The sequence below is a fragment of the Dipodomys ordii genome, unplaced genomic scaffold (genome assembly GCF_000151885.1).
Source record: "Dipodomys ordii isolate 6190 unplaced genomic scaffold, Dord_2.0 Scaffold22, whole genome shotgun sequence".
NCBI lineage: Eukaryota > Metazoa > Chordata > Mammalia > Rodentia > Heteromyidae > Dipodomys > Dipodomys ordii.
Window position 1 is genome coordinate 3,980,691 of NW_012267238.1, and position 20,461 is coordinate 4,001,151.

Below are 20,461 nucleotides of genomic sequence, written 5' to 3' on the forward strand. Positions count from 1 at the left end.
GTAAAGTTCATTTTCAACATAGTGTTTTGTACATCTCATTGCTACAATGGGTCACCTGTATCCTTATTTCAGCATTTTATTATTTCCCTTCCCCTTCCCAAATTAGAAATATATATATACAAGATGCAGGGCACTGGAATCAAATACAGTGAAAACAGGTTATACCATGGGGGAAGAATATACAAAAAAAAATCACATAGTACATTATAAATACATTAAAAACAACAGCAACAAAAATAAAGCTTCATGCCCTTATCTTGGAGTTCATTTTGCTTAGCATCATCTTATATGGTCATATGTACATAGCTTTTGATCTTTTCTGTTTGTCCTAGGCATATACTAGTTATTGCAAATAAGGGACACCATGGGACCTATGGCTTACTTCACTTAATATAATTTTTTCCAAGTCTTTACATTTCCTAACAAATGGGGCAGTATCATTCTTTCTGATGAAGGCATAGAATTCCATTGTATATATATGCCACATTTTCTTGATCCAGTCATCTACTGAGAGGCATCTCGGTTGGTTCCATGTCTTAGCTATGATGAATAATGCTGCGATAAACATAGTTGTACTGGTAGCTTTAGTATGACTTGTTTGTGATGATTTGGGTAAATGTCCAAAAATGCCTGGGTCAAAGGAGAGCTCCATGTGTAGTCTTTTGAGGATCCTCCATCCTGCTTTCCCAAATGGTTAAACACGTTTACACTCCCACCAACAGTAGGGTTCCCTTTTGGCCACATCCCCTCTAGTATCTGTTGTTATTAGATTTGATTATAGCCATTCTAACTGGGGTGAGGTGGCTAGAGAAGTTGAGCATTTCTTCATGTGTCTGTTGTCCATTCTTATTTTCTCTTCAGAGAACTCTCTTTTGAAGTCTTTAGCCCACTTATTAATCAGGTAGTTGTTTCATTGAGGATTTGTTTTTGGAGGTTTTAATTATCACCATTTTTTTTAACTGTGTCCTCTTACTACCTGTGACTCTCCATTTTCCTCATTGGAAAAATGAGAGAGATGCTATCTCACAAGGTTGATTTTTTTTTCTTCTAAGCTTTGTTTTTATTATCATTTGACTTGGGGCTGTAATACAAGACATTAGCAGGAGGCAGAAATGAACCACTCCAGCTTAAGTAGTAGTTGGAAAGGAGAAGTGTTTTCTGAACAGACCTTGAGCTTCTTTAGGACAAGGACTGTTTTCACCCATTTGGCCGTTGCTCCTAACATATTCCCTGGCACATAGTAAGTAGGTTGTTGAGAGTGAGAGATTGATATTGTCTGATAAGGCTGTATATCATCTGCAATACTTTCTTTGTAGGTAAACTTAAAGTCAATTTGGATTCAGAACAAGCAGTGAAAGAAGAAAAAGCAGTGCAGCAGTCTTCAGTGTCTGTCACTGAAGCCAAGTTGGCAGCTCCCACAGGCCTGAAGAAACCCAGCAAAAAAGCAGAACCTGTTAAGATGCAGCAGAAGGAAAAAAAATGGTAGGAAAATGTTGTCCCTTGCGGGGGAAGAATGTCTGCTGGGGGATAGGTCTGCTTGGGCTTATTGACAGCAGGCAGTTTTCAGTTGAGTGGTAAATCCTACTTAATGCCTTAGGGATACAACTGTACAAGCAAGATGAAGAGAGAAGCTTGGTAGCTTTTCTAGTGAAGTAGGTCTGTGCCATCAGCCAGCTTTGGTGATTTACGGCATCAAGTCATATTTTTGTCCCTGCTGATCTAAATTGATTATCTTTCCCCCGCTACTTCATTTTAAATTTGTGGACATTGCATAAGAGCTGAGTGTTGTGCGTGGGCCTGTGTGCATTACACTCCAAATTGCCAAGTGAGAGGTTACTGTTTCCAGTCAAATTTAAGAGAAAAAGGTCTTTGTTTTCTTTTTATATCAATGAGTTTATTTTTCAAGTGGTAAAATGTAATTAGAAAAGAAAATAAAAAGCATACAAGCTGTTAAAAATGGATCCAGGAATTTGAGACACTACCTCATAGTTGGTAGAATTAGTCTGTTGAAAGAAATTCTAAAAGACACTGTCAGCACTGATAGGCCACAAAGAACTGACTTTTGTGGCAAGGTTGGGACAGCTTGAGTAGAAAACATCAGCAAATGGTGATGTTTCTGAGGCTTAAGGCTCTGTCCAGTAACCCTTATTCCTAGGGACATGTGGTACAGCTGGGTTAAAATGTCCCCAGCGATGGGTTGATCATTATTGCCAGGAATGCACTATCTACTAGATAGGATTGAAATTGCAGATTTTTAGTAGATACCCTTTACCATTGAGAAAGTTATTGTGACAGGTTTCATCATGAATGGTGTTGAATTTGGACAGATGCTTTTTCTGCATTTGTATTTGGTGTTAATATGGTCAGTTACACTAATTGATCTTAAAATAGCCTTGCATTCTTGAGATAAACCCTAGTCAGGAGGCATTGTTCTTTTAATACATAGCTAGATTAGATTTGTTACTATTATAGTAAACAGTTTTTGCTACTGTGTTTATGAGGACTATAGGCCAGTTGCTTTCTGATAATCTTTTTGTTTAGTTTTACTATCACAGTCATGCTAAATTCATAAAAGTAGTTGAGAAGGGGTTTTGCAGGGATTTCTGCAGGAATTTGGGTATATTTAAGAAATGATAAAATCCCTTAGTGAATTTGGGCCTTGGCCTACTCCTGGATTTTTTTTTTAAACAGGAAGGTGTTTATTGTGAATGACTCCTTTTTCTTTTGGCAGTACTGGAGATTGGACTCAGCGCTTTGTGCTTACTAGGCAAGTGCTTCATCACTTGAACCACATTCCCAGTCCTGTTGTGAACTTGATTCCTTTACATAGTGTCATTCAAATTTTCTCTTTCTTGGATCAGTTTTGAGTCAGTTGTGTTTTTAAAGTACTTTATTTCATTTGAGCTATTGGACTAGCTAGCATAAAGTCACTGGTAATACAGCCTGTCCCTTAAGCATCTGTAAACCTTCAGTCAGCACTATAGAGTCCACCACTGTTTCATTCCTGATTGATAAAATGTGTATTTTTGTAAGTCAGTTTTATAGTAGGCTTATTGATTTTAGTAGTCTTTTCTTCAAAAATAACACCTTTGCCTTTGCGAGGGTTTTTTTTTCTTTATATTTTTCTATTACATTGATTTATGTTCATACGTTAAAAAAATATTTCCGGGTCTGGGAAGGTGGCTCAGTGGTGGAGCGCTTGCCGTGCATGCATGAGGCTCTGGGTTTGATTCCTTAGCCCACATAAGCAGAAAAAGCTGGAAGTGGCGCTGTGGCTCAAGTGGTAGAGCACTAGCCTTGAGCTGAAAAGCTGAGGGACAGCGCCCAGGCCCAGAGTTCAGGCCCCACGACCAACCGAAAAAACAGAAATTATTTCCTTTTGGTATAGGGCAGGCTCCATTGGGGGAATAAGTACCAGCAAGAGTGGGGAGGGACTAGTAAAAAGGGTGAATGAAAATGGACCAATGTTACCTATTAGAGTGGTTTTCATAGGGAGAGAGTGGGATGATGAAGAATGTGATAGCGGTTGATAGGGATATGTTATATGTGTGTGGGGAGATGTCACAATGAAACTCCTTTTTACAACTAATATACTTTTAAAACTATTTCCTTTACTTATTTTGGGTTTGGTTTAGTCTTTATTTGCTTATTATCTTTAAGGAGTTGTATAAAGGAGTTACCATTCAAAGCAATTTATGAATACAATGTGTCTTGGTCAACTCACCTCTTCAAACATTCTCACTCCTCCTCACTCCCTCCCCCCTTCTCTCACTTTCCTTAATTTTGTAAGATAGGCATGGAGGTGGGCTGGGAAGGTGGCTTAGTAGTAGAGCACTTGCCTTGCATGCATGAGGCCCTGGGTTCGATTCCTCAGCACCACATAAGCAAAAAGAAAAAAGCCGGAAGTGGCGCTGTGGCTCAAGTGGTAGAGCACTAGCCTTGAGCTGAAGAGCTGAAGGACAGTGCCCAGGCCCAGAGTTCAGGCCCCACGACCGGACCCAAAAAAAAAAAAAAAAGATAGGCATGGAGGTTTTGACTACATTTTCCCCATCTTCTCTTCATTCGCCTACCTCTTGCCCCTTGACCCCCACCCATCCCAGTTCCTGGTGTTTATTTGTTAGCCTTTCTAAGGGATTATACTGGTTTAGTCTTTTTCTAATAAAAGATAGAAAGAAAAGTTGATAGGGTAACTGAAGACATTACTTAGTGACAAAGCCTATGAGTTAAATGTATTTATCTTTAGCATATAAATTACTCACCGATCAAGTGAACAGTGTGGTAGAATATCCAAAAGTTCTGAAGTTATGTCCCACAACATTTTATTTGTCCATTAAAGTCTATCATATTGCATTATAACTAGTGGTATTGGCTGGAGCTTCTATTTTGGGTCTTACTATGTAGTCCTGTTTGGCCTTGAATACATGATCTTCCTTCTTCAGTTTCTCAAGCATTAGAATTATATGTACCTATCACATCTGACTGGCCAGATCTTTTTTGTTTCGGTAGTGGGACTTGAACTTAGGGCCTGGGTGCTATCCTTTAGGTTGTTTGCTCAAGGGTGGTGCTCTACCACTTGAGCTGCACCTCCCTTTGGAATCTTTTTGGTGATTAATTGGATATAAGAACTTTTCCAATCCAATCAGCCTAGTGTGGCTTTGAACCAGAATCCTCACATCTCAGTCTCCTGAGATGTGAGCATTACACAGGAATGAGTCACTGGTACCTGACTGGCCAGAGCTTCTTGAGAACAGTATTTTTTTTTTCTGATCCCTGTTTCTTTAGTGTTTATTGAAGACTTTTGTATATAGGAAGTAGCTGCTAATTTGATGCTTGTTAAATGCTTGAAAGGGAAAGTAAGAAACCTTTCTTGATAATCTAGTTGTAGCTTCCAATGGTCTGTAAAGAGCTAGAGAAATGTTTTACTCTGGTTACCCTATAAAGTGATCTGGTTGTGGGAGCTAGCAGTATATACTTAAAAAGAATATTTTTCTCTTGGACTTTTTTAGCCTTTGGAAATAAGACCATGGTTTATAAAGCAAGATACCTAGGAAGATAGGAATATTTACATGTTCATTCCATATAACATGCTTTATTTATTCCTGGATGGCGAAAGGGGGAAGCGAGTAGAGTTATCTGATGATGAAATAAAGGAAACTGAAGGCATGAAGAAAAAGAGGAGAAGGATCAAACTTCCTCAGTCTGATAGCAGTGACGATGAAGGTGGGCATTGTTTATTAATTTTGGGCTGGGATCAATTCTTATAATGCTCAAAGAGTGAAATATGTATTTATTAGGGTTACAATGAGAGTTGTAACCCTAACGTTGAAAGAATATAGCACCTATTTCTGTTTGAAATCTACTTTAGCTTTTGATCAGAATCATGATCATTTGGTATCTTGTGAATTAACCAACGCAAAGAGAAAAGGGATAAACAGTACTGTAGTACATGTTGTCTAAAATGTTTTCTTTCTTTTAATAAGGGGATATTCTTTTAACTACTTTCATTTAATCTGAAATCATATATGGTGTATAGGAAGAGCCAGAAGAAAAAAGCACCTAGGCAAAATTGATGTACTAGGTATCTCCACGCTAGAAAGCATGCTTTGAGAACCAGGGGTTAAAACCTTGAGCAGCTGTTAGCAGTTCTCCAAGATGTCATGGCCTAAAACATACAAACCATTTTAGGTAATGAGGGAAATGTAGTTCAAAGAAATTCAGTGTCACACAAAGGCACGTGAACAAATACAAATAAACAGATAATAAGAGGGATTCAAGAATAATGAATGCCCAAAAGAACCTGTTATGCTGTCCTAGGACAAAACTAAAAATGTAAGACTTGCCAAGAAATGGTATTAGAAGGACTAAAGATAGTACAGAGGTTCTCCCCAAAAGGAAGAGTAAAAAAATGAGAAAATGGATTTGTATGTGTGCAAAAACTAATGTAAAACAAGTATGAGAGAAGCAGGACCAGGCAGTTGAACCTCTGAGAAAGTAACTTTCCAACTCTTAATGTTCATGGATAAATGTCAAGGCTTGCAGCCTCTGGTGCCCTGTGAGAAGGCAGTGCCCTTCAGAGTTGTCTGGCAAAGTAGGCATTGTGAGAATCCCAGAGAGGAACTTGCTACGTTCTCACTTTGGGTCATTTGTCAAATGCTTTGACTAAATTTACTGAAAAGGAAGAGTCCTAACTATGTGAATGAAAGAAAGGCAATCAAGGAAAACTCTGATCATTTAAAGAATGAAATAAAGGCAGTCCATGTAGACAGATGAAATAGAGAGTAAACTTAGGACTGTCTTTTTTTTTTTTTTTTAAAGTCATGGGGCTTCAACTCAGGACCTGGCCACTGTCCCTGAGCTTTTTCACTTAAGGTTAGCTCTCTACACTTTGAGCCACAGCACCACTTCTAGTTTTCTGGGGGTTAGTTAGAGATAAGAGTCTCAAAGAAGAAGTGGCACTGTAGCTCAAGTGGTAGAGTGCTCGCCTTGAGCTGAAGAGCTGAGGGACAGTGCTCAGGCCCAAAGTTCAAGCCCCATGACTGACCAAAAAAAAAAAAAAAAAAAGAGTCTCAGAGGCTTTCCTGCTCGGGCTAGCTTTGAACTGTGATCCTCATACCTCAGCCTCCTGAGTAGCTAGCATTAAAGGCATGAGCCACCAGCACCCGCTGGGACTATGTCTTCATTGGAATAATTGTCCCTATTTCCAATCAGAAAATAAGTTGGTGGGAAAAGTCTGGAGGCTTTAAAACCATCCGCCTAACATATTGGAAATAGATGATTTAATCTAGTATTAGTGCAGGAGTCAGCTCTTAAAGCAAGGAAGTACTGTGGTTAATTGGGCTTAATTACATTCTTCTAAAATACTCTGTAGTTCTGATCTGTAGGCCACAGAAATAATAACACCCTAGGGTGATTAGAAATATGAGTGGGGTGGTTTAGTTTGGAAAGCAGTAAAAGTAATGTGATAGAGGTGTGCAGCCTTCAATAACAGATGGGAACAAGGGCTGTAGAGTTTTTCCTCTGGCAAAAAGTTTTGGCATTTGATGAAATTTATAAACCTCTGTCATTTTATTCTCAAATTTCTTTGTCTCATCACCAATAGGATTTTAAACTTTTACACTATGTTTCATTTATTCCTGTTGTGTTTGTGTTATACTGGTAATGTGCGATTAGCTCAATCTTCTGTCGTAAGCTTATAGTTAGCAGAGGAGCAGCAGGAGCAGAGAAATTTTCATGGACTCTGAAGTCAGACAGACTTGGTTTCTATCTTTCCTGCACTGCTAATTGTGTGACTTGAGACAGGTTTCTTCACTTCTGTATCTTTGTTTCTTGCTGTGTGTGCGTGCGTGCGTGCGTGTGAGAGTGTGTGTGTGTGTTGTGTGTGTGTGTGTGTGCGCGCCAGGCAGGGCCTGGGCACTGTCCCTGAGCTTTTGTGCTCAGGGCTAGTGCTCTACTACTTGAGCCACAGCTCTACTTCTGTCTTTTTTCTGGTTAATTGGATATATAGAGTTTCACAGACTTTCTTGCTTGGACTGGCTTCGAACTGCAGTCTTCAGCTCTCAGCCTCCTGAGTAACTATGGTTAAAGGTGTGAGCCATCAGTGCCTGGCTGTTTCCTCCTTTCTAAAATCAAGATGTTACCACACAGGTTTTTTATGATCAGCAAATAAGATGATTGATATGTCACACCTCCTTGGGGTGTAGTGTACTTGCCTTGCAAGCATGATACCCTGAGTTCAAAACCCAGTACCACCAGAAAACAAAAAGAAAAGAAAAAGATGTCTGCACTAGTACTTTGACAGTACTTCACACAGAGTATCTGTTCTTGTTGCCAACCACTCTTCTGTTGCATGTTTAGTCAGTGTTGAGCAGTGGTACTTATATCTACTAGAACCTTTCAGAAATATCTTCACCTTCTTGCTCGGACTCTACCACTGAAGCTTCTATTTCTTTACCTGGCAATGTCATAAGCACCTCTAGCAGTTCTCCATACTCTTGTAAAGCAAAAGAGACCAAACCCAGGAAGAACATCAATAATAATATCTACATAGCTGGAGAGTATATTAAATAAAATTTCTGCAGATATGTTTTAAGTATTTGCTAATATTCTCAATCCTAGCAGGTTGTTTGTGGAGAATGTTTATAAGCAAATGATTCCCACTCTTTAAGTAAGGATGGGTTTACTACTGTTATTTCCACCATAGTGTGATATTTAAATTGTACATTTTGTTTAAAAGATTAAAGAATGACATGGCTTGGATGTTTATTTTTAATGTGTTAATTTCTTGAAATAAACAGATTAATCTAAAAAAAAAATTGACTCCTAGGAAGCTATGAGTGCTTTCCAGGAATTCTAATTCCTCATCTCTGCCAGAGAAGTCTTGACAAACAAGTGGTTCCACTGCTGGATGCTGAAATTAGCTTGACCACAGTACTTATTCTGTCCCAACAAAATTGTTTTCCTCAGATGATGTTTGACTACTTAAGTGCCTTTCATCAGAAGAGTGGTAGATTTGCTTCAGATATATTTAACACTTACTAATACAATCAAACTTTCTATGGTATCATCAGGGAATAAATGAGGAGTTTTCACTGTGTGTAACATTTCTAAACATGTATACAGTATATCCGGATCAATTTCACTCCTTATTTCACTTTGTCTCATCCCTTTACATCAGGCATATCTTAGAGTTCTGTCACTAAATATGTGCTGAGTCCTAGTGCTGGCTTGATGATAGAATAAAGCAGGAAGGCACGCTATCTGTTCTTCCCATTCCAGCATATAAATATAAATATGAGCAAGGCTGTTTTATTTTTTCTAATTTCTTTGAACCTCAGTTGTATAAGACTGTATAAGATAGTGATTTCTGGGGTTAAAAGAATGTTCCTGAGATCTAGAAAACTGCAGCTTTTTGTCTCAATATTTCTCAAAATGTTTTCTTTTGAAAAATTTAAACAAAGTAATAGATACAAAATTTGTAAAGTCAGCTAAACCAAGCTCTCTCATGGAAAGCAATTTCTGCCTTCTCAATTATTTGATTAGCTTTTCTCTTGTCAGTGTTCTCCTGTTTGCTTTCCATATATCAAGGATTTCATGAAATTTCTTTGTTAAGGGCTCTTGACTCCTCTGTCCTCTTCCAATGTACTGGGTTATAGAATCTAATTCCTACATTTGGCATTTCTCTTAGGGACATGCTGAAGGAGGAGGGAGGCCTATGTTGTCTTCTTTGACCTGGATGTTCCTCATTCCAAATTTATTTCAGAAAGTGATTATTTTCATTTACTTGAAACAAAACAACAACAACAAAAAAAAACCCAGTTACTGTTGCTCTGTGTTGAGTACCAAGGGAATTGTGGCAGCCCTCCTCTTTGGAGCCAGAGCCTGGGGGTAATGTGGGTAAACAAACAGCTGCATGCACTGCGGTGAGGGGCTAAATGGTGCCACTGGGATTAAGTGTTTTCCTTGGGTAAGTCAAGTGGTTGCAGAACTGGAAATAGAATGAGAACACCTAAATTTATTACTGTGAGTACTCACAACTCTTTTTCTTTGGCTTCTTCACTGCCCAAACTCCTCCAACCACTCTAACATACATCTGTCCTTGTGGCCTGGCTTTCTGAATATCTCTTTCTACCTAACAGTGGGCAACTGGTTCTGGGATGTGACACTTCTCTCACTTGAGCTCCTACTCTGTGCTAGTGTCCCAGAGCTGGGTTAATAGTTGGACCTCTTTTTGTATTTCTGTTTCTTGTTTTCCAGAGCTTATAAAGTGGGCCTGTACTGTTTCGTTCTGGCTCTTGTTCTGCTTCACCTCTTCAGATCATTTGGCCATGAACCCTGTACTGTCATAATTTTTACACTGACCTAATCAGTTGGGAGAAATTCAGATCCAAGGCTTGTGCTTAGAATTCGAATGCAGCCAGGAGATTCAGGGAGCAGATGAAGCTAAGTATCTAACCCTTCCCTCTGACCAGCAATCCTTTTGTGGTGATTAAGTAAAAGGTCAGTTGAGGAGTCTTCACTTTTCTTCTAATGGGTCTTTACTAGGCTCACTATTTCTGTAACTACTAAGAAACAATGAGATCCCTCTTGGAGCCCTCTCTTCTCTGGTGGTTTCATGCATAGCATTATTTTCTCCTACTCTCAGCAGAACTTGGTCAGTGAGGCAGTCATTAGAAATTGTTCCCATGCAAAATAGTCTTGGTTGTTAGAATATCACTTCAGAGGTGACCTATCCCCCCCCAAACATCTCAAATGATTGCAAGTATTCCTCAGGTCACAATAACAAAGCCTCTGGTGTGGACCATCTGGATGAGGTTTGTCTTTGTACTTTGTCTTGAGGAGAAATGTCTGGTCATGAATGGTAAGGCAGTGTGGATAGTTGCATTGAGAAAGCTACTGAATCAGATGGACTTGGGTTTTAAAACCCTCCTGTCTCCATTACAGGCTTTATGACTTTGGCAAGTAAAGAAATCTCTCCAAACTTTTATGTATGTGAGAATTGTATGTATAAAATAACATAACACATAGTAGGAGATCAGTGGATATTTGTAAACCAACTTTGTGCTCAGACTTAACCTGTAAAGTAAAACATTTGGCTAAGATCATCTCTGAGATTCTTCTAAACTTGGATAATTCTGGATCCTCTGGTTTTGGTTATAAACTTGATGTGTATTGAAAGATAACTGCAGCAGCCTTGGCTATCATGGATCATGAATTACTCCATATAAAATGCCCCTTTCTAGATGTAGAAGTTTAGCAATGTTGGCAGAGAAGTCATTGTAGCAGCTAGAGCTTGCAATTCTCTATCTAAACTTATTTCATTTTTTTTCAGTCTTCCCAGACTCTCCTGGGGCTTATGAAGCTGAGTCACTGCCCCCACCTCCTCCTGTATCTCCACCTCCTGATCCAGTGCCAAAGACTGAACCTGAGCCTCCTGTCAAGGTAAAAATTCAATGGTAGAGCTTGCTGCCTGAGGAGGATCTATATAGTTTGGATGCTGATCAAGACTTGCTGTAGACTTCACAAAAGCCAATAGATGGCTCTCATCTCATTCTGCTTCCTACAGGTTGACTGAGTGGGTATTCCCTCTCTTCTCACCTGAAGGGAGATTCTTCTATAGGACATAGTCTCAGGAAGATTATGGAGGAGGTGGGTTTGGGGAGCTGCTTTGTTTTTCATAGCCTTCACCATCAGGGCTGTTGTGCTACACTGCAGTTGGAATTAAGGGGGGAGGGGGCGGGGGGAAGATAGAAGGAAACAATGAAAGAACTTGTGTCTAGCCAGGTTCTGGTGGCTAACATCTATAATCCTAGCTACTTAGGAGGCTAGGATCTGAGGATTGTAGTTTGAAGCCATCCCAAGCAGGAAAGGCTATGAGACTTTCATCTCCAATTAACCATCTGAAAATCAGACATTGAGCTTTGGCTCAAAGTGGTAGAGTGCTAGCCTTGAGCAAAAAAAAAATCTTAGGAACAGTACTCAGGACCTGAGTTCAAGCCCCATGACTCATGTTTGTTGCTATTCTGGAAAAAGGCTAGAGGAGAAAAGCTGTCAAATGGGAACATAGGGTTTTCTTTGCTCTTCTGCTGTGTTTTGTTTATATCTATTAGTGTTGATAATGAAATATTGAGAAAACAAGTGCTAATGTTTTTAACTTGTACCCATTGGCTTTCTCTTAATTCATAATTAAGACTTATTTAATTCTTGCACTGATCTATTGGCCGAAGAGAAGAGGGGGATGAAGAATTGGTGGAGATATAAGGGAAATTGATGTTAATTCCTGTTATAGATGGACTATAATGTTGAAATGTTAAAGCTAACATACCAACATATGACATATCATAGCAGGAGCCTAGGTGGAGAAGCCCATGATCTGATTTAGGGGTCACCCCTTTAATGGAGGACAGCCCCAATCTTCCATTAAAGTTCTTGTAACAGTGAATTGTAGTGGTCTGCTATCCTTGCCTCTTCTTCACTAAGGTCCTTATCCTGTTTGTCTTTATCTTTTTTTTTGGGTGTTGACACTGGGGCTTGAATTCAGAGTTTGGGCACTGCCCCTTAGTTATTTTGCTAAGGCTAGTGCTGTATCACATGAACCACAGCTCTACTTCAGGCTTTTTGGTTAACTACAGGTAAAAAGTCTCATGGACTTTCCTACCCAGGTTGGCTTTGAACCTCTGTCCTCAGATCTCAGATCTCCTGAAGAGCTAGGATTACAGGTGTGAGCCACTAGCATTTGGCCCTATTTGGCCCTTATTGCTTGAGTGGATCCATTTCTTTCCTCGGCATGCTGCTTTCTTTCTCAGAAGCAATGAATAATCCAGCCTCTGTATATGGAGAACATAGCTTGTCCGTGTGGTAGGACTTGTCTTAAGTGTAGTTTCTTTTTCAACTTTATCATAATGGAATATTGGGGAGTGATTGTTAGAGATTTAAAATCTTTTGTTACTTGTTTTTTTTTTAATAGCTTTGTCTAACTTAATACCTTGTCCTCTGATCTTTTAGAGTTCAAGTGGAGAAAACAAAAGAAAACGAAAGCGTGTCCTGAAATCTAAAACCTTTGTGGATGAAGACAACTGCATAGGTAAAACAAAATGTTGGCTTTGAATCCAGAGATGACTTATTACCATAGAGAGGAACCAGAATCTCTGATAGAGTCATATGCACATATGACACAGCTCTGTGTGCTGCTATTGCTGCTGCCACTTGGAGTGGCAGAGTTAGAGAACTCCAGGTGAAGTCAGAACACCTGGGCTCTTGTTGGGACATAGGCCATAAAAGTAAGCTTTGACATCTTGGTTAAAATTTGTATTTGTAGCTGGACACCAGTGGCTCATGCCTGTATCCTAGCTACTCGCGATCTGAGGATCGCAGTTCAAAGCCAGCCCGGGCAGGAAAGTCATGAGACTCTTATCTCCAATAAACCGGAAGTGGCGCTGTGGCTCAAGCGGTAGAGTGCTCGCCTTAAGCTGAAGAGCACAAGGACAGCGCCCAAGCCCAGAGTTCAAGCCCCACGACCGACCAAAAAAAAAAAATTTTGTTTGCTCTGGTGGGTTTTCTTGGTCTTTACCATGGAGGTAAAATAATCTATTTTGCCTATTGGTAGGTTTGTTATGAAGAGTCAAGTGAGATAATCTGAACTTAGGGTATTCTTACAAACATTGAGAAACATTTGATAACTTTTTTAGTGTGATTGTTTTATAAATTTGAGCAGTGAGAAAGCAACTTCTCAGTTGAAAGAACCAAGAATCTTCTTACCAAGTGCCACTGACTCACACCTATAATCCAAATTACTCAGGAGGCTGAGATTTGAGGATCTCAGAAGCTAGCCCAGGCAAAAAATCTGTGGGATTCTTTTTTTAAAAATTGGTCATGAGACTTGAACTCTGGGCCTGGGTGCTGTCCCTGAGCTCTTTTGTGCTACCATTTTGAGCCATAGTTCCACTTCTAGTTTTTGAATGGTTAATTGGAAATAAAAGTTTCTCATGGGGACTTTTCTGCCTAGGCTGGCTTCAAACTGTGATCCTCAGAGCTCAGCCTCCTGACTGGCTACAGTTACAAAAATGAGCCACCAGCACCTGGGTGTGAGACTTTTTATCTCCCAATAACCAGCAAAAAGCAATAACCAGCAAAAAGCTAGAAGTAGGGATGTGGTTCAAGTGATAGAACACCATTTTGAGTGAAAAATTGTAAGGAATATCACCTAGGACCCAAGTTCAAGCTTCAGTAATGGCATCCTCAAAAAAAAAAAAAAATTCCCAGCCGGGCATTGGTGGCTTAGGACTGTAATCCTACCTATGCAGAAGGCTGAGATCTGAGCATTGCAATTTAAAGCCAGCCTGTGCAGGAAAGGCCGTGAGACTCTAGCTCGAATAAACCACTCAGAAAACTGGAAGTGGTGCAGTGGTTCAAGAGGTAGAGCACTAGCCTTGACCTGAAGAGCTGAGGGACAGCGCCCAGGCCCAGAGTTCAAGCCCCATGACCAACAAAAAAAAAAAAAAGAGAGAGAAAAAAAAATATCCCCCTCCCCCACCAAATCTTCTTTGGTGTTTAATCTTATTTGTTCTAGATGAGTATAACTCATCCACATCACTTCCCTGGTTCTTCTCTTTGTGAGCCATGTTAGGAAAAAGCATGTGCTTGCTACAAGTGCCAGGAGAGGAATTAGAACTCAGGCTTTGAGTTATTAGCTGTTTCTACTCTTCTCATTATTATACCAGACTTGTGAGACTTCCAGCATTTAATACTTGAGGTCCAGTGAGATAGAGCCCAGCTCCCAGTACTATGCCCTTGTGGAGTTGACCTTGTCAACCTCTTACCCGTTGAAGCACCTGTTTTTGTTTCTCTTTGTTGCACTTGGCCCAGCTCATATCTCTTAGAGAAAGATGTCCCATCCCTTTTTGATATTCCTTTCTTAGTTCAAATTTCTATATTTAAAAGATTGATTAGTTCTTCAGAGTCAGCAGAAATAATTCCTAGACACCATGGCTATTAAAGCTGGAGAAGACATTCTGTGGCTGTGTGTCTTGCCCCACTGTCCCCTCCTCCAAGTCCCCTGCTATGGCCTCTTCCATGGCCTCTGCCATTTTGATCATAGCACATGGTTGGGGAAATAACATTTCCTTAATGTAGACATCAGTCTTTGTGTGCCAAAAGTGCCTGAGCTTGTGAATTCTGAACTTTGAGTGGATTTGTTTTGTTATTTCAAGACAGTGGTTTGGCCATGGGTGGAATATATGTATTTACTATTGAAGTTCTTACTTTTCTCCTTTTACTTGGAGAAAGACAAGTATTGGTGCGATATCGCCCTTGCTCCTACCCTCATAGAAGAAAGTAAAATATTTTTGTGTTCATTAGATATTTGTGGCTAATTACTGCTTTGTTTAAAACACAACACTTGAGTTGAGCTAGGTGTGGAATGTTGTCGTCCAATCTCCAGCAGGACTGTTAAGAACTTTGAGTGCGATGATACATAATGCTTTCAAGTAAGGATTTTAGTCCAAGCACAACCTAATGAATGAATCTTGGCTCTGGTCACTAAGAAAAAAGTTCTGCTTTCCTCTGCTTTAGAATGTTCCAGCACAGGAGCCTTGCTTGCTCTGTCCTGTGCTGGATCCCCTTGGTTCTGTGGGCTTAAAAAGCTAATCTTGCCTTCTCTGGGAATTTACAACAGGGACTTGAGAGAAGATTGGTGAACTTGTAGACAAGAAGTGAATGTCTAAGAGCATAGCAATCGAATGAAAAAAGAATCTGATATGCACAATAACACATTTTTGTAATGGACAGTGGCATGTTCAGCTACAATAAAAGTTCTGTGTTTTTGAGTTGAAATCTCTTTCAACTCCCCCCAAGTAATGTATCCTACACAATCAACATGAAGGACTTCATAAGAAGTAAAAGCTCAGTGGCAGTAGTTCACACCTATAATCTTAGTTAAGATCTGAGGATCCAGGTTTGATGCCCAGGCAGACAGTTCTTTTTTTTTTTTTGGGGGGTGGGGGGGGTCCCGTTGTGGGGCCTGAACTTTGGGCCTGGGCGCTGTCCCTCAGCTCTTCAGCTCAAAGCTAGCGCTCTACCACTTGAGCCACAGCACCACTTCCGGCTTTTTTCTTTTTGCTTATGTGGTGCTAAGGAATCAAACCCAGGGCCTCAAGCATGCAAGGCAAGTGCTCTACCACTGAGCCACCTTCCCAGCCCAGGCAGACAGTTCTTAGACTCATCTCTCATTAGCCAGCAAAAAGCCAGACGTAGAGGTGTGGCTCAAGTGATAGAGCACAAACCTTGAGTGAAAAGGCCAATCTAGGTCTGGGAATGTGGCTTAGTGGTAGAGTGCTTGCTAGCATACATGGAGCCCTGGGTTTGATTCCTCAGTACTACATAAACAGAAAAAGTCAGAAGTGGCACTGTGACTCAATTGGTAGAGTGCTAGCCTTGAGCAAAAGAAAAGAAGTTCAGGGATAGTGCCCAGGTCCTGAGTTCAAGCCCCAATACCAGCACCAAAAAAAAATGAAATAATGAGCTACTTCGTGCTCAAGTTGCCATTGGAACATGGAGTTCAGTGTATAAAATAGCAAAGGCATCTACTACCACCGAGCAGTAAGCCATTGCCTTAGGTGACTATCAGTCCTAACTTGAGATGTTGAATAAATAACACTCAGAGATTTGTCCCATTAATCAAGGTACATAATACTTTGGAAGATGCATGTGAGATGAGAAAGGTATTCTGGGATCATGCTTGTTGAACTAATAGTATTTTATGGACATTCCCTAAGAGCCCTCTCAAAAGTAATACATTTCTTAGTTTGCTGACTTTGTGTTACCTGAAGTTAAAATTTTTGGTTTAGTAGGCTGGAGGTACGACCTGAGATTCTGCATTTCTTTTTGTCTTCTCTTTTGGTACTAGAGATTGAATCCAGTGCTTGCTGTGTAAGTAGTTTACCATGGAGCTTCAGCCCAACCTGAGATTCTGCATTTCTAATGCACTGATAGGAAATTCTAATGCCCCTGGTCTGGGGAGCACAGTTTGAATAGGAAGGCCTTCTAAATCACAACTTTTGTTTCTTACTCTAGCATTGTCCTTTTTTAAAACAACTGTATCCTTTAATAGGGTTTGCTTGGGACTGTTGCCTTCATGATGTAGATTGCTGAATCTTGGGTTAGTTAGTAGTCATTCAATGAAAAACAACAGTTGAGAAGCTAACGTTCAGCCCTCTGTATTTAAGATATGCACAGTGAGGTCACAGACCAGGAAAATCAGCAGTGGGAATTGGCAGAAACTATGGTGAGGAAGATAACCCTCAAGAAACCAGTCAGAGCATGGTGTTAGGTGTATGAGTATGTGTTTGAGGTATACAATTCAAATGTAGAACTCAGAAAGCTAGCCAATATGACTTAATAAAGGCCCATTTAATGGCTGGAGACATAGTAAAGAAGAGGGCTCGGTGCTAATTCTCAGCTCCATTTAAAAGGTGTGAGAGCTTTAAGACCCACATGTTTCCTAGCTGAGACTGGATATGCTGTTCCAGGAGAAAGTTTCCTGAGTACTGCACCAGGAAAAAAATCTCATTCTCTTGATAATGACTCACCCCACCCATGTCCCATTGTTTCCTTGTTCTAGTGACTGAAAAAGTCTATGAGAGTGAATCTTGCACTGATAGCGAAGAGGAAATCAAGATGAAGACACCCTCTGTGCTCAGGCCTCCTGCCATGACTCTGAAAAAAGAGCCCAAAGATGAACGGAAGGGGCCCAAGAAAGGGGCTGCTGTGGGCAAAGCTAGCAGACAAGCATCCATCACTGGCTTCTTCCAGAGGAAATGAACTGCCATCTCTGCCAGTCAGAGACATGGAGTGGTCAGAGGACAAGACCAAGAAGTATAAAATCTCACTTACTGTGTAAGTTCACTTAGTGCCTCGCCTCATCTGGATCAAAAGACTGTTCTTCCGTCTTGTGAGGCTTATTCATTTCTGGATTTTAACCAAAAAAGGTCACCAGAAGCAGGAGGCAAAATAATATTTAAAACGTTTTGTTACCTTCTAAAGACTATTTGTTGTGTGCTGGTCCTGGGGTTGAACTTTCTTGTGTGTGACTAGGTGCTGTTGCTGAGCTTCTCTATCACTTGAGTCACAGCTCTACTTCTGACTTTTTTTTTTTTTTTAGTAGTAGTTTATTGGCAATAAGAGTCCCACAGACTTTCCTGCCCCGGCTGACTTTGAACTTTGTTCCTCAGATTTCAGTTTCCTGAGTAGCTAGAATAATAGACGTGAGCCATTAGTGCCCAGCACATTTTTAAAGCACAGTCTTTGGCCAGTGTGAGAAAATTCACTCCAAAATTAAATTGGGATTGATTGTATAGTTATCCATTGGACCCCACCCATTTCTTTCCTCTCTTCTGTATGTGTGTGAATGTTTTTGTCCATGAATTCTACTGGATGTGTTCACCACCACCATTCCTCCTTCTCCCCACTCTCATACTTTGTCCCTTAACCCCATAAACTGTTTTCTGTAAATCTGTTCAGTCTTTGTTGGACTAAAAGCTGAAACAAAAATCTTGTTGTAACTGTTTTTCTCCGTACCATAGAACACACTGACACCTGGCTGAGGACCAGGGCATTACTTGTGTTCTTCCCCTTTGACAAAAGCTTAATTAGTGGTTAGAGGAAGGCCTCAGGCAGAGCACAAATACAAATTTAATGACGAATTCAACTCCAACAAATTATTTAGAGTCAGTATGGATATGAGAGGAGTTGTCCTGTGGCTGACACAGGTGTGCTAATCCTATGCTCTATATGATTTCCTGCTCCCCTTTCTTCCATTCTCAGTACCTAGAGAGTAAAACCCATAATGAGATGAAGACTAAAAAGACCCTCTGTATGGATAGTGTACAACATCTACAAGGAAATGGGACCTTCAGAAACAGCAGTTTTCCAGGAAGTCAATGAACTTTAGGTATCCATTTACACACAGATAATACTTCGTGCAATTTTAACTTGCCCATTTCCAAGAAGGGCTGACAGATTAGTGCTTTTCTATTTGTAGAAATTATCTGTTCAGATGGTAAGTATCAAGCATTCTGACTGGGCAGGCAGTGGGTGAGACCAGTAGATGGAGTTATGTGGCAGTGATCTGGCACAGTGAGCTCCAGGGATGGAGATGCAGACTAGCCTGCTGCTGGGACTCTCCCATGGCAGACAAGGGCCTTGTGATTTCTCTTCCTGCCTCAGCCTGGCCTGTGTCATTAGCAAGTAGTCAGCTGTAGCCTGCTGAAGATTAGGATTGTAACTGGCCTTGAGATTAACTTGAATTTCTTTAGCAACCATGGACTTAATGGTTAAGACCAGCAGCTTGGGGGAGGAGCCCTGGCATCAGAACAGGACTTGGGAAGGCAGAGGCTCTGTATAACAGGCTTTATAAAGGTTGACATACTCCAAAACCAATTCTTTTTTTAACAATGAAAAGGAATGGAAAGCATGGCCTTAAAGCTTGATGAGAAAACTTCTGGAGAAGAATCCCTTTGTTTTCAATGGTTATTTATGTCATCCTGTCTAGTCATTTTTCTAAATGAGAGTGGAAAATCGAAAGACAACAGTCCAGTTTTTTGAAAAGTTATTTTGCTGGGCTCTGTAAGAAAACTGACTGAATTAGAAAAATCTGGTCACAGTTGGAGTTCCATCTTTCAAAGGATAACACACGTCCTGCGATCTCTATGCCTAGCACACGGCATAAACTCTGAGCTGTCTGTGACAGTAATTATTGAATAGTGGCTTTATTTCTTGATTTTATACAGTACTCTCCCATGTTACCCACATGAATTAAATAAATTTGAGAAGTTTTAAAACAGTTTCAAACTGAATGCCTGATGACTCTGTTCCTTGACAGATCAGCAACAGTGTGTGCAATTATCTAAACTTTGAACAGGAACGAGGGGTTTTCAGTTTATGTTGCTAAAAGTGCATACCCATGGTCTGTTTGCTGCCTCCATCAGTTTTTCAGCCCTCTGGGAAATCTTACTTTCAGCCAACCTCATTTCTCAGTTCATTTAGAGAAAAAGCTTGTCCAGGTCTTGTCCTTGTATTAGTTTGGCTTCATCACTTGCTCTCTGACTTTGGGCAAATATGAGCCTTAGGTTCTTAATAACAGAGCTAAAATGAGTTACTGTGAGCCAATTGTGAGCCAGTGTTTACGTACAAATTTGTTCCAAGGTTGCTCTCACAGACAGCAGCTTCCTTTCTGATATCATAAATGATACAACTGGCTACCAGCTTGAAATATTGTCAAGGATTTGACCCAAAGGCTGTACTCTAAAAGGCATTCTACTGTGTATCCAGCCATAAGGGGAAGAGAGAGTTATTGCTAGTTTATGAAAGGCTTTTAAAGAATTAACTTTTTTTTTAACAGGAAGAGTGGTATTTATAGATGGCAATGCAGTATTTACTATTCATTAAAACATTTGTTGTGTTATCCACTCTGTGTCCAGGCCTCGTTTAGGCACTGGAAGATAGAATAGAAACCATAGAATTTGTCTCTGGTCATCAGGACCCCTGAAAGAGACATGCCAGTGCAATGGAACTAGTGTCTTATGTGAGTTCAGTGACAGAAGCACAAAGGTCTTCTCCCAAGTTCTAACCAGGCTTGACCCTGCTTGGCTTCTGAGATCACCCAAAAATCAGGAGGTCTAGCTGTAGGTGGCATGGGGTCTTCTGTGAGTTCTTAGAGGGTGAGGGTCATCACAGTTTTCTGAAGGAGAGGGAACCAAACAATTCTTTGAAGGATGAGGATTTTTTCTAAGTAAAAAGGAATAGGAGCCAGGTTCTGGTAGGCTGAGATCTGAGGATTGCAGTTCAAAGCCAGCCTGGGCAGGAAAGTCCATGAGACCCAATTAACCACCAAAAAGGCAGAAGTGGAATGGTGGCACAACTGGTAGAGTGCTAGCCTTGAGCAAAAAAAAAAGCTCCGCGATAATGTATA

General features: G+C 40.4%; 1 protein-coding gene across 2 annotated transcripts in view; it reads left to right on the forward strand.

Moving 5' to 3' along the window:
• Nucleotides 1–18,511, forward strand: part of Pold3 (polymerase (DNA-directed), delta 3, accessory subunit) — a 46,518-nt gene extending 28,007 nt beyond the window's left edge. Inside the window, exons 8-13 of one of the 2 annotated variants that reach the window (XR_001174978.1) lie at nt 1,317–1,482; nt 5,114–5,220; nt 10,829–10,938; nt 12,502–12,580; nt 17,114–17,388; nt 18,316–18,511. Coding sequence is in view for 1 of the 2 variants with exons in the window: in XM_013014170.1 (XP_012869624.1) it covers nt 1,317–1,482; nt 5,114–5,220; nt 10,829–10,938; nt 12,502–12,580; nt 17,114–17,313 (662 nt within the window). In the remaining variant the exon portion in view is untranslated. Of the gene's footprint in view, nt 1–1,316; nt 1,483–5,113; nt 5,221–10,828; nt 10,939–12,501; nt 12,581–17,113; nt 17,631–18,315 lie in introns of those variants that run through there. The other variant, XM_013014170.1, reaches the window with a different exon arrangement.
• Nucleotides 18,512–20,461: the final 1,950 nt, after the last annotated feature.